Below are 13,165 nucleotides of genomic sequence, written 5' to 3'. Positions count from 1 at the left end.
TTTTCTTTCGGACTAGGGTTGCAAGCTGCCCCGTCAGCAGGTGCCGCCCGACTTTCAAACTTTGGACCCTTACCGGGACTAAAAGGAGAAAACAAAGAAAATTTTGGGAATTTCACGACCCTTAGCGAAGTAGGACTTTGGAAGTCCAAAAAAGGTACCCTTAATGGTTGCACATACCGTACCCTCTATTTGCCTAAGTACCCCCGGGTGTGTGTATGTGACTTGGCGACTGGATTGATTATTAACGTACCATCTGAAAAGGTTTCTCTGAGAAAAAGATTGCAGAGTTTGCTGCAGGTCATCTGCCAATCAGTATATTTTTTCAATGGCTGAAACCCTCAGCTCAATGAGCTCTTTTGAGAAGAGTTAAAAACTGAGAGACATGCTGGAACAATTCTAAATTCAGACAAGCTTCTGTATTTAATCATATTTCTTAATTTTTAGCTTTTATAAAAGTAGAAATTTATAAAAAAGAAAAGGAAGATTTGTCGAAGACCAAAATAATAATGGATGTAAACATATCAGAAAATGTCCTTGAAAAATTAAGTAATCTTTACAAGTTGAAAAAGGTACAATTGATTGATTTTTAAATTTTCTTCATGAATTGTAGTCTGTTCCAAAAAGATTGGCAGTCTGTACTTTTTTAAACAACTTTTGCTTATCCAAATACACTTTTGAAATTAAAGCTTTAGGAAATTATGAAATAAGAATTGTTAATTGACTACCCGGTGTGCCACAAAAAAGTTTCTCTCTTTAATTTTTAACGTTTTCGAGCACTTTCTGAAAGTAACTATTTTATTCAATTGAGCATAACTTTTGATCTAATGAATCGAATTTATTAAATGACCCATCAAAATTTAAGTCTGTCTTTCTTCTTTCCAATAAAATAGGAATAGTTCTTTTAAAATTTTTAGATTACGAGAAATTTAGTTTCAAAGAGAGAAACTTTTTTTGTGGCGCACCCAGTAGAAAATTCTTCTATTTTTTATCTTAATTTGCAAATTTTTCAAACTGCTCTCCAAAGCTTAAATCATAATCTGCTTAAAATTACTTTTCCAAAGAGGTATTACTTTTGATTGAATTTTTCTTCTCTCAAAAGTAATACTCAAACAATTTTTTTGGAATAGACTTTAATGTAATTTTTATTTTTTCTTATTTTCGTAGAATTTATGATCTATTAATTTTCACCAAATTTGTACTAATTGCTTTAATGTTTTTATTCGCATGTTTTTAATTGTTTCAGGATGAAGTTAAGAAAATTCTTTCAACACCACCTCAATCAGCAGTTATAAGGGTCAATATAAATTTGATAAATATAAATGATGCTATTGAAGTTTGCAAATCCTTTTTAAAGGTTAGTTTTTCTGAGACTCCTCTCAGCTTGTATTCATTTATTCTAAAGTCAGGTTAAGAGAAGTTTTCAGAAGCGGTCATTTGCCTTGTAAAGGCAGTAAACTCAAAAAGTTGTTTGTCAATTTTATGAAGGGAGCTTTTTCTTGATTTTTCAGTAAAATTTTGCTGAGGCTCAGCTGGAGACTTCAAAAATTATCCAATTTTGTTGAAATTTTTGCACACATGATCCTTGGGTGAATCTCTGGGGGTGTTTTTTTCATTTTTTCAAAATTCTCATTTTTAAGGCAGTGGTCACAATATTTCGCCAAAACGAGGCTAAAACTTTGTGGCAGGCTGGAGACTTCAAAAATAGTAGGATTTGGCTGAAATTTTGCACACTTGTTCCTTGAGTGAATACCTGGGGGTTTTTTAAAAGTTTTCCATTTTAAGGGCGTGGTCACAATAATTCTCCAAAACGAGGCTAAAACTTTGGGGTAGGCTGGAGACTTCAAAAATAGTCGGATTTGGCTGAAATTTGGCACACTTGTTCCTTGGGTGAATATCTGGGGGGTATTTTTCATGTTTTCAAAATTTTGATTTTTAGGGGCGTGCTTACGCGTTTTAGCCTCAAAACAAGGCTAAAACCTATTTAAGAAATGCTAAAATTTTAAAAGCTATTAAGTTTACAATTGTGCCTACAAACGATTTCAAAGATACTGAAGTTGAGCCAATGCGGTTAGTACGTTCGACAGTTCTTATCTTTAAGGTGTAATTGAGGTATATTATTATACCCAAGTTTTACTACTTCGAGCTTCATTGATCTTATAAAATTGTTCTTAAATACTATATATATCATTTTTTAAATGAAAAAAGGTGGAATTTTCTCCAATTTCTTCACAACAGATAGAAACATAAGATTGACCAAGACTACATTTTTTTCATAATTATTGGGAGCAAGAAGGAGAAACTTTTTTTCAATTAGCAATCATTTCAGTTCTGCCTGTTCTCCACCCTTTCTATATCTTTCTTATCTCTAAAGAATAGAAGAACTCAAGAAATTTTACCTCAAAAGAGGATAAATTATTTCTGGCACACCGGTATTAAAAAATTATTTATTCCCTCTGTTTTTTAAGAACTGTGACACTCATTACTCTGTCAAAATTCATCCACAAATCAAAGATGCATTGATCATTGAACCAAAGAACTTTGAAAACAAACCAGAACCACTACAGAAAGAAATCATTGTCGATTCTAGTTGTGGTACAGCTGTTCTTAGAGGAGCTGATATCTTTGTACCTGGAGTATTAGCAGCAAATTCAAGTAAATTCTTATTGCTTCCGTTATGCATTTGAAATGTATTTTGAAATGTGTTTACTAGATATTTTTTAAAACGATACTGGTGTTTTAACATACTAATCACATTGATTAATTATATACTACCGAATTTTGAAGGCACTAATTTCACAATATCAATATTCATGTTTATGTTATGAATTAAACCCTTATTTGAAATACTGTCTTTTATAACTTTTTATACTTTTCAGATGTTGTTGCTGGCGATCTTGTTTCTGTATATTGTGACGTAAAAAAGAAATGTCGAAAAGGATTTACAAAACATTTTGATGGTGAAAAATTCTATCTTGGTAATGGTAAAGCCCTATTCAGTCGTTGGCAATTATTTGAAGAAAATGATGTCGACAAAAATGATGTTTGGTAAATAATTTTGATTGCAATTTATTTAGCATCACAGCTCAATATTTCTGAGCTTGCTAACATTTTAGAGATTTCGGGGTCAGAATACCTGGTCTGGCTTTGTATTTGCATTGCTTTTGGGATTACAAAAATTGAAAACATACCAAAAATATGGCGCATTATCCTTGTAGTTTGATCCCTTTTACCTTATTTTGATTTCTTTTAATTTTGCTTATTCATTTTAACTTTTATATTCAGTGGTGTTGCAATAAAGATGGGTGAAAGTAAATTCAATTTACCAAGTTTTCACAACTTGCAACCAGATTTGTTTTTCCCACAAAACCTACCCTCCATAATAGTTGGTCATTTGCTAGACATTGAAGAAAATGATTTGGTATTAGACATGTGTGCTGCACCAGGTAGGTAAAACCGCTCTCTCTATTCATACTGGACCATAACTATGCCAATGTCAAGCTATTTCGAATGTCAAAATCTTCATTAAAGCTGGCACATAATTTCTATGTCAAAATATGAATTTATGCGTTTGTGTGGTCGTTCTTTATACAAATTTTAATGTAATACTTCGATTTTCGTAACGAGGGTGGTCATCAGACTGAGAAAAGAAAAATCAAAATCACAAATATCTAGCGTAAAAATTACCTTGTTCTTTCTTTGTTGCTGAAAGATGATTGCCATTTATATATACTTGGTACATAAGTCAGTTCAGCAACAAGGGGCGAAACTGAGCTACTTATGTACCCTTACAATGTGTATGTCGGATGGAAATAGTTATTTAGGGGTGTGGCATTTGGTTGATGGATGCGTAGTAAGTGGTAGTTTTTACACTAGGTATGGATAGTGGTAGTATTCGAGCATGTGTTTTGAGCCATTTCTATCAATGATCTTTACCATTGATTTTGTCGTATATTTTTTCTTTGGATTGGTTTCGCTAGTTTTGGGTTCAGCTGTTAAACCTTTTATTTTAGAAAGGTGGGGTTTGGCCTTCATTAACAGTTCTGCATTGCTTTCTTCATATTCCCTTGACATTTTAAAATTGTCTTTATGTTTACGTTTTTATCGAAAGATTAAATATTCCACTTTTTTACAGGAGGGAAAACATCACACTTGGCTACATTATTGAGAAAGGTAAATTCAGCACAATTTCTTTTAGATCTTGGCAAAAATATTTTAAATGTGTTTTTCAAAAGATAATGAAGTAGCCACAAATTCTTTAATGACTGTTCTGTTAAAAACTTAATTTTTTATATCAATTTTAGGGCAAACTAATATCAATAGACAAAACACAAAATAAGGTGGATAGAATCAAAGAAAATCTCCGGAAACTCAAATTGAATAATGTTGAATGTCATTGTTATGATAGCACGAAGATCCTATGCAATGAAGATGAAAGTAAGATCATGTAGATATTCTGAAACTCTTTTTTCACAATTGAATTGAGGCATTGTTATATTTTTCTTGGACCCTTTAATGAGTATGAATTGAGTTAGGTAGAGAAAAAACTTAATTAGTTATCGGGCACTAGCTCTGACCTCAATTGACAGATTTGTCCTCAAAAATCATTGTCAGTTGAAGTCCAAAATTCCTGGGTTGGAAATGAAGCCACTTATTTCCCATCCCAAGCACGTGACTAAGCATGTTTTCACACAAAATTTCTAAATGTGGGGAAATCCTAGCCAATCTTAAAGCTTTAGTTTTGGTTGCTTGAGAAATGTTGAAGATTCATCTCTAGACCCTTCTAGGATCCAAACTCAATGGTGGAAACATCTTTCTGGCTTGTCTTATGTATATAACTCTTGATATGAAAAAATTTCTTCTTTTTAGATGAAAGTGACGAAAATGGCCCACCATTTCCATCATCTACATTTGATCGGATTCTTCTTGATCCACCTTGTAGTGGTTTGGGACAAAGACCACAATTACGTTACACATTCAGTGATAAAGAACTGGCTTCTTATCCAATTCTTCAAAAGAAATTCTTCAAACAGGTAAATCTTTGGATTAGTCTCAACTCTTATTTTTGAAATGTTAAGCTTGCTGGTTCTGAAAATGTTTTTAAAAAGGGTTAGTTGGTAGTTCCTGATTATTTTCTTTAATCTCGGGGTCTGTTGTTTTGAATTTATTCTTATACCGTCAAATGCTCTAACTTGGGACTACCTGACAAAACATGGGACGGCAATTCGGCCACCATTTCACCGAACCTCCAAAGTCATTTGATTTGAGTTAAGGAACGGTATATTTAAAAATACACAATTTCTCTTTCGATTTTACAGTCAGTGAAAATACAGACCAGATATGCAACAGTCCCATGTTTCGACCAATCGTCCCAAGTAAGAGCAGTTGACGGTACTATGACTGATAAAACAGACGTATTAGATTGTTATCTAGCTTAAAGCTGGAGTTTTTTTTAAGTTGACAGAAACCTTTCCTCGACCACTTCTTTTGTCTCTTTAGGCAGTTCCATTACTGAAAACTGGCGGGACACTTGTTTTTTCAACTTGTACTTTATGTCCAGAAGAAAATGAAGCTCAAGTTGCTTGGGCATTACAATCGTTTTCTGATTTGTCACTGGTTGAACAAGTAAATGCTAAATTTTACTGAAGCAAAAAAGTTTTTATCCAGAAAGTACTTTTCAAACCTTTGAAACCACTTTTGTGCCTCAAACTGACACTAATGGTTACTCAATTTCAATTTGGGTCAATTTTTGATTAAATTGAATAATTTCTTTGAAAATGTTTCGACTCATATTGAGAAGGGGTAGGATTAGGGTGTAATCAATGATTTTTGTTTGACCGGGATTGAGGAAGTGTTTATAAGCAGGAAGGGTATTATAAGGATCAGTGGTGGTAACAGAGTGAGACAGGGCGCTCAAATACTCAAAACAGCTCAAAAAAAGTTGTCTAGCCCTATCTAATTTTTTCATAATGACTAAAAGAAGCTCTTGTTTAATTTCAGGAAATACGGATAGGAAGCATTGGTTTGGCAGGTTATGGTCTTTCAGATGAACAACGAGAAAAAGTGCAGCGGTTTGATGCTGTTTTTAACAACTATACAAGAACTGATATTTATAATGACTCTATTGGGTTTTTCATAGCTAAATTTGTTAAGAGGGAAAGATGACAAAAACTAAAGATATTTGTTCTTAATTTAATCGTACTCAAAATTGTGTAACCATTCAAAAATGAACATGAACATTTATGATGTCTGGTATATGCAAGGCAGTTTTAGTCGAATTGCTTATCAAATAAGTATTTACGTATGAATGAAATTCAGAAAAAATAAAACGAATTGGTTCAATAACTATTTACATTACATTTTGCGATGATACCAACAAAAACAACAACAAAAATTTTTGAATAATTACATATTGCTTCTTAACATTTCACTTCTTGGGTGATGTTTTGGTGTTTTCGTCACTTGGAGGTGAATGAAGACGCGCAACTTCTGAATCTGATGTCTAGAAGAATAACATTTATGTACACTTATATGTTTTATTTCTTTTTCAGCCTCGAGAATCAGATAAAATTGAGTTCTAACAGGTAAAAGGCTTTACCAATCTCCGATCGGTTTAAACCCACAGCAGTTAGTATCCTTTAAAAAGTATTATCGACTGTCTTTTCGTGACTATGGTACAGGATTTTTCAAGTTGATTTTACTCTGGTTTATTGGTTTATTACATTTATACAAAAGAATATTTCAATTGCTCAAAATAAAGCAAATCAATTGTTCTTACCATCTTCTTAATTTTCAGATACCTATAGTGAAGAGAAGGAAGAAAACTGTTAATTAAAAGTTCATTCATCATGACTGAAGTTATTCACAGTAAGTTTAACAACGTCTTCTTTAATACGTTTTCAGAAGAACCATGAGAATATGTAGGGATGGATTTGAAACCTTCACCAGTTTACGTTAGTATTGTGTGTATAGGCTTTAATACTGTACAGTAGTAAAAGAGTTGTCAACAGCGAGTTTATGTATTTTCATTCACTTTTGGGAACGGTGGAGCGCGATTTTAAAATGATGTTCTGACCTGAAAAATCGAGAACGTTTAAATTGCTGATTTACCGTCGTCCTCAGTCAGTCAGGATGTAGACAAATCAAAAGCTAACCGTTTCCGTCCAAAAACACATTTACATAAACTTGCTATTGTAATTAGGACTGCAGCTAAATTCGGGGCCTAATGTCATTTTGTAATATGAAAGAGTTGTTTATATTGAAAAGCAAATATGGCTTACCTCCTGGCCATAATGATAGCCAGTATAACAACACCAGCTAGTAAGACAGCACATACGACTAATGCGATCATCAATTTTTTACGAGTTTCTTTCTGTTCGTTGGTCTTATTATTGGTCGTTGTTTTTGGAGGATGGCTTCCCGAATTTTTGTTTTTTGATTCTGGATATTTTCTTGGTATTTTCTTTTCTTTCGTTGTTATAGTTGTTGATGTTTTTGTTTTTATGGATATGTTCGTTCCTACTGTCGATGTTGTTGGATTGAACGTGTGGATGTCTATGATTACAAATGCAAGATAATCAAAATATTGAAATTTTATTACATCAAATGTTATCTTGCCTTGGGCTCCCCCTAGATTCCAGGTGGTTAAGAATTTTCAGATTTTTTGAATTTGGAGGTTGATTTTGTTTTAAGTTTCTTAGAAGAATAGCCATATTATTTATTGGGGTGACTTTTTCAGGTGCGGCATAAAGGGTAGACAATTTATCTTTATACTAGTGAAATTCCATTCATTGGTCAGCCTAAGCTGAGCATTCAAATAGGTAAAATTTTCTTCCAGTTCCTCCATCATCATCATAAGACGGCAAAAAAAAAAATCCGGTTTTCCGATCTCACTTTGATTTCTAAACTTTCTTCCGATCGGGTTAACTTTTTGGGTACTTTTAGCGTGCGTTGTTTTTACAGATCATAATGTAGTTTCAAGATGGCGGCTCAAGCGATAGTCAGATGTGATAAGTCAGAGTTGTACCAAAGTATTTCCAGGGTAAATCTGTTGCAAGCTTCAACATTTATTTTTTTAACTCGGCAAATCAAACACATGATTTTCATCAAGGGGATTCTTTTTCTACATCCTTTGAAGGTTTAAAGCCGTTTGCTCAAGTTTTTGTTTAAGTTGAATTTTCTGATACTTTTTATTGCTGCTTTTTAATAGTTTTTGCAATAAAAACATATTTTTCTTGTTTGCCTCTAGGGGGATTGATGGTGTTATAATGTTATTGGAATTTGATAAAGTTTACAAAAGTACAGCTACTGTATAAATTTGATATAAGACTGGATGCAATCGTGCTTTTTGGACTTGGACTTGCTTGTGATAAAGGCGAATCGCAAAAAACTGTTTGGTTCCCGTCATTTCTACTTTAAAAAGTGGGAGTCGTTTAGCCGGTCAGTCGAAAATATTTTTCTGTTAAGAAGCAGCTATCATCTTGTTGAAAGGGAATTCGTGTGGACTGATCCGAATTTTAAAATTGAGAAATCGTGGATAAACTGGTGTTTTCGGTTTACTCTCCATTAGCATGCGGGTCTCTACTTCGATTTGAAAAATTTTAAACACAGAGCGTGCAGAGGTCGACGGTGGAAATCCAGCAAAGCAGCGGAAAAGCTTTCCGACTCTCCAGCTCTACCTGCTGACCGTAAATCAGATGACGGGAACCAAATGATGACATCACATCTCCTATTATTGGACTTGCAAAATTATGACAAATGGTCTTTGGAATTTGATCATTTATATTAATATTAATATATACAGTTCTTGTTGAAATTGATCAGACTATTTTTCACGCAGTTCCGGACGCAGATTGTGTTTTTCTAACCTTTTCTAACCTTGGCGCACATTTTGACTGAATGGCGATAACAGTTTATAGATATCTCTTATCAGACTTGCAGAAAGCGGGCTGCCGTCAAGTTACACAACATGCACACTCTCGTCACAACTTGCACAGCCATAACAAACAGATCAATCTGGTCTTCATTTAACATTGTTTTAAAGTTTAAAAAACACTGCCAGTGCTTGGCACAGAAGAGAGGACTCCCAGTTGAAATTAATTGCTACACCGCTGCCCTGTTGAATTTATTTATTATGGTTGTGTGTTTATTATGCCAAGGCGGTAAATCATTCGCCCAAATTCATAGACCAATCAAAAGCGAGTTTAAAGCAAAACGGGGGAAAAATGAGCTTCCCCGCATAGTTATGAATTTTAAGTTTTGCTTTCGATTATCATTTGCGACCAGCAAAGTCTTTAAGATGGTTGTGTGCATGTTGTGTAACTTGACGGTATTAAACTACAAAATTTATTTACCCAGACTGGAGGGGCCATCCATATAGTACGTACACAGTGAAGGGGGGAGAGGGGGTTTAGCAAAAGCTACATCTATTGTTTAAACAAAGTCATTTCTATTGTTCTCTGCGTACAAGGGGGAGGGGGTGTCAAATATTTGGAAAATCTTTGCGTACGTACTATATGGACAATGCTAAAGAGAAGTATACTTTGAGCTTCTCGTGGGGGGGGGGGGGGGGTTTGGAGAGCTCTCAGGCTCGTTTTACATAATTTTAAATCAAGTTATCAAATGTTTCACATTTTGTACATTATTCAACATATTTAGTCTACTCTGTTTCAGTGCATCTCTTACATCTGTTAACCCACTTATTAAAGCTATCTAGCTAAGCTCTATTGGCTGACCTTCCAGCCTCGGCTGGTTTATTCATATTAAATACCAACTGAACTGAATAATGATTTTAGCTCATCGGCGGAAGAACTTTTCCATCATTCATTTATCAAATTATTAGAAAAATCTTATTAAAATAAAATTTTTACATTCAAAAGAGCATCAGTAGTGAACTTACATTGATCATGTCCAGGAAATTTGAGCAAACGACAGTTCATGTCATCATTTTTGTTGCATTCATAAGTGATGGTTAAAAGTTTGCCTTCCATCTTCCCTTCTGTCTAGAACAAAATGATCTAACTTTTGTCTGTTTGGTTCAAATGTCTTAAGATAAGACCATATTCACACGTTTCGGGTCCAAAATGAAATGAAGCCACTCTATTGGTTAAATTCAATTTTTACGTCACTTCTAACCAATAGAATGGAATTGATCTCGTTTCGGAGGGAAACAGAACCGTCTGTGAGCATAGTTTTGTCAACCTTAATCTCTGTTCTTTTGCTGAAACAGCTGAAATGATTTTTAAAAATATTATAACAGATAACACTTTCTCAAAACAATAGGTTCACATACCAGAATAGAAGAAGGCATCTCCAGGTACATCCATTTCCCATTTGAATTATAATTGATAACTTTCTGTGTGCAATTCAAAGTTGTATCGCCGCTCGTTAATGATTTTGTAAATTGTTGTTTTCTTTGTGCGAGAAGGTCACGGAAAGATGACTGGTCTATTAAGCTGCATTCTAATGATGAGAATAGAAAAATATGTTAAATACAGTCATTGGCAAAAAAGTTGTAAATAGGGAGGCTTTGACTTTCATCTTTCTAGAAATCGATGGTAACCTTGATAGACTTTAAATATGGATCTGATTGGATGGTTTTGTAAAAGCCTTCGGATCTATTCTATTTACATCGAGCTGTTTACTAATTCTTGAGTTTATAGCAAATTTATATTTGCAGGATATCTAAAGAGATGCTCAAGACGGCAAACTTTCTTTATATTTAAGGGTAGATTATTTTTTCAAGAAGGCTTAATTTTGTGGTTTTGTTTGAACAAGCCATTACAATGTCAAGGTATAAGGACCAAAGTAAACAAAAAATACTCCCGTACGAGGGTTTATTTGTTTTGCTTGATAACATCCTGCTTTATCTTCCACCACAAAAAACATATGATTCCTCATACAACGACATTGGTTGTCATGATATTCTGTGTTTACGAATACAGCGCAGGCGTCAACTGACGTCACATTGAGAATGACGTCATAAGTTTGAGTTCGTTCGATATTATATGTTATAGTGACTGTTTTGGTTTGAGATATTGTGAACATGACGGTTGAGATGAGTAAGATATAAAGCGTTTGTGATGATTGTCTCATTGTTTCTAAAATAATGAAACGAATGTGAATTTACAAAGAAATTGTTTGGGTTCCTTACAAATTTTGCTAAATATCCCTGGATTAAACAGATTCAAGCAAGTTAGGGACCATGTACAAATATAGTTCCACTTTTCAACGAATTTACACGATTTCTTTCGTTTCCCAAATGATTTTAATCGTTTAAGAATCGTACCAATTTAAAGCGATGTCAGGCTGAAACGTTATTAAACGATTTTAAACGTTTTTCTTTGAACAAAAAGTGATAAAACGTTTTGAAAAGAAAGTCTTCAAGTTAAAACGATTTCCTAATCAATTAAACGAATTTGAAACTATCAAAACGAATTTGAAATTATCAAAACGAATTTGAAACTATCAAAACGAATTTGAAACTATCAAAACGAATTTCTTACCTCCAAAACGAATTTCTTACCTCTGAAACGAATATCATAACTCTAAAACGAATATCTAAAAAACGTAAAGTAAACGAATGTCTAACCTATTAAACAAATATCTGAAATATTAAACGAATATCTAAACTATTAAACGATTACTAGCTAATAGCCAAGGCTTTTCAAATTCCCAACCATAATAAGCAAGGGATTTTTTACCTTGTTGACTTTAAGCTCCACCATTTTATCCTCACTGGCTAATAAATTCTCACCGGGTCACTGAGACAGGGGTGTGATAATTCTTCTTGCTCCCCTGTGTGCGCAAACTAAAACCAGTTTCTTAGCCCCTCTAAAAAAGTCAAAGCACTCGTTATATATTTTTGGAAAGCTAAGAGGTAGGGGAATCAAAGTAGTATGTACTTTCACACCGACAATTAGAGTCCACATATTTTATATATGGACCTATGCATTGTCTCTCCACTCTTGTACCTTTACTTGGCCATGTCTGGTACACTAACTGATTTTTGACGAATTTTAATGGGGAAAAAACGATTTAATTTTATTGAAACGTTTTGCCTCCGGATGGAACGTTTTTCTATTTAAAAGAATGATCTATATAAACCTAAAACGATTTTGAGAACACCAAAAACGATTTCGAGTACACCAAAACGATTTTGAGAACACCAGAACGATTTTGAGTACACCAAAACGATTTTGAGTACACCAAAACGATTTTGAGAACACCAGAACGATTTTGAGTACACTTAAACGATTTTGAGTACACTTAAACGAAATCTGGATATTTAAAACGGTTGTAAACGATTTTCAAAATTTAAAACGAATGAAAACGAATTCCTTTTCATAGTTTGTCAGTCATCGTTTAGAAAACGATTTTTCTTCAAATTTTTGGCTACTAAATCGTTTCATACCTTTTCATTATACGATTTTTTCTCAAACGATTAAAACAATATTTGTACACGGTCCCTTATCGTATTTAGAATGACGTTGTTAAAATTACATGTAATAACAAGAATGAGTTCAAATCGAGACCTTGTCTTTTCTTCGCTTTTCTTCAAATTCATCAAGTGAAAATAACTCGAGTTTGGAGGCTATAGTATTTGGAGTAAAAACATGCGAAATGAATGTTATAAATCACAAGTGTTTCTATCATTAGGGCTATTATGCTAATGATATCTCATTAACTGATGTATCATAATAATTAACTCGATGTCAGTTTTTAGAGTCTCGTTGTCTTTCTAATAGAATATATGAAAAACCATCTCCTACCTTTGGTGCTCTGTTATTCTTCAGATACTCTGCTTGGTGATGTTTCTAAAATGTACCTTTTTAAATGTCTAAATACTCATCCTCTGTAGACGAAGAAAAATGAATCAAAGAAAACTTTGTAACGAAATTTCCTTTATCCTTTCACAAAATAAAACCTTAAGATTTTCATATCCAGGGGGTTAGATTATGTACAATTCCTTAATCTTTTGACCCCCGTCTTTGAGGAAATGTTTGTTTAGTTGGAGAAATCCTTAAGTATTAACAACTTCCAAGATGTAATTGAGTAAAGGAAAGTGTTTTACATTACGTCACCCAGTACTGTTTGACAAATCTCTTGTCTTTTTGGTTGTTATGGTAACGAGATAATCGTTTTATTCTTCGCAAGGCCTCATAAAACT

The 13,165-nt window shown here is 33.6% G+C and overlaps 2 protein-coding genes across 2 annotated transcripts; one reads left to right on the top strand and one right to left on the bottom strand.

Moving 5' to 3' along the window:
- Positions 1-439: 439 nt before the first annotated feature.
- Positions 440-6,167, top strand: LOC136822465 (tRNA (cytosine(72)-C(5))-methyltransferase NSUN6-like). Its single transcript, XM_067078730.1, has 10 exons — positions 440-569; positions 1,244-1,354; positions 2,466-2,652; positions 2,877-3,045; positions 3,283-3,443; positions 4,133-4,170; positions 4,302-4,434; positions 4,867-5,030; positions 5,497-5,622; positions 5,998-6,167. Exons 1-10 carry the CDS (start codon positions 507-509, stop codon positions 6,160-6,162), a joined length of 1,317 nt encoding a protein of 438 aa, XP_066934831.1. The 5' UTR covers positions 440-506; the 3' UTR covers positions 6,163-6,167.
- A 167-nt stretch (positions 6,168-6,334) lies between these two features.
- LOC136822466 (uncharacterized) lies at positions 6,335-12,873 on the bottom strand. Its single transcript, XM_067078731.1, has 7 exons — positions 12,768-12,873; positions 10,827-11,096; positions 10,289-10,458; positions 9,896-9,998; positions 7,278-7,551; positions 6,776-6,797; positions 6,335-6,499 (listed from the first exon to the last, which is right to left on the bottom strand). Exons 2-7 carry the CDS (start codon positions 11,089-11,091, stop codon positions 6,425-6,427), a joined length of 909 nt encoding a protein of 302 aa, XP_066934832.1. The 5' UTR covers positions 11,092-11,096; positions 12,768-12,873; the 3' UTR covers positions 6,335-6,424.
- Between the last annotated feature and the right edge of the window lie 292 nt (positions 12,874-13,165).

This window comes from Clytia hemisphaerica, unplaced genomic scaffold (genome assembly GCF_902728285.1).
Source record: "Clytia hemisphaerica strain Z4C2 unplaced genomic scaffold, Clytia hemisphaerica genome assembly, whole genome shotgun sequence".
NCBI lineage: Eukaryota > Metazoa > Cnidaria > Hydrozoa > Leptothecata > Clytiidae > Clytia > Clytia hemisphaerica.
The sequence above is the reverse complement of the archived record's forward strand: the minus strand, read 5'-3'. Positions and strand labels throughout refer to the sequence as shown.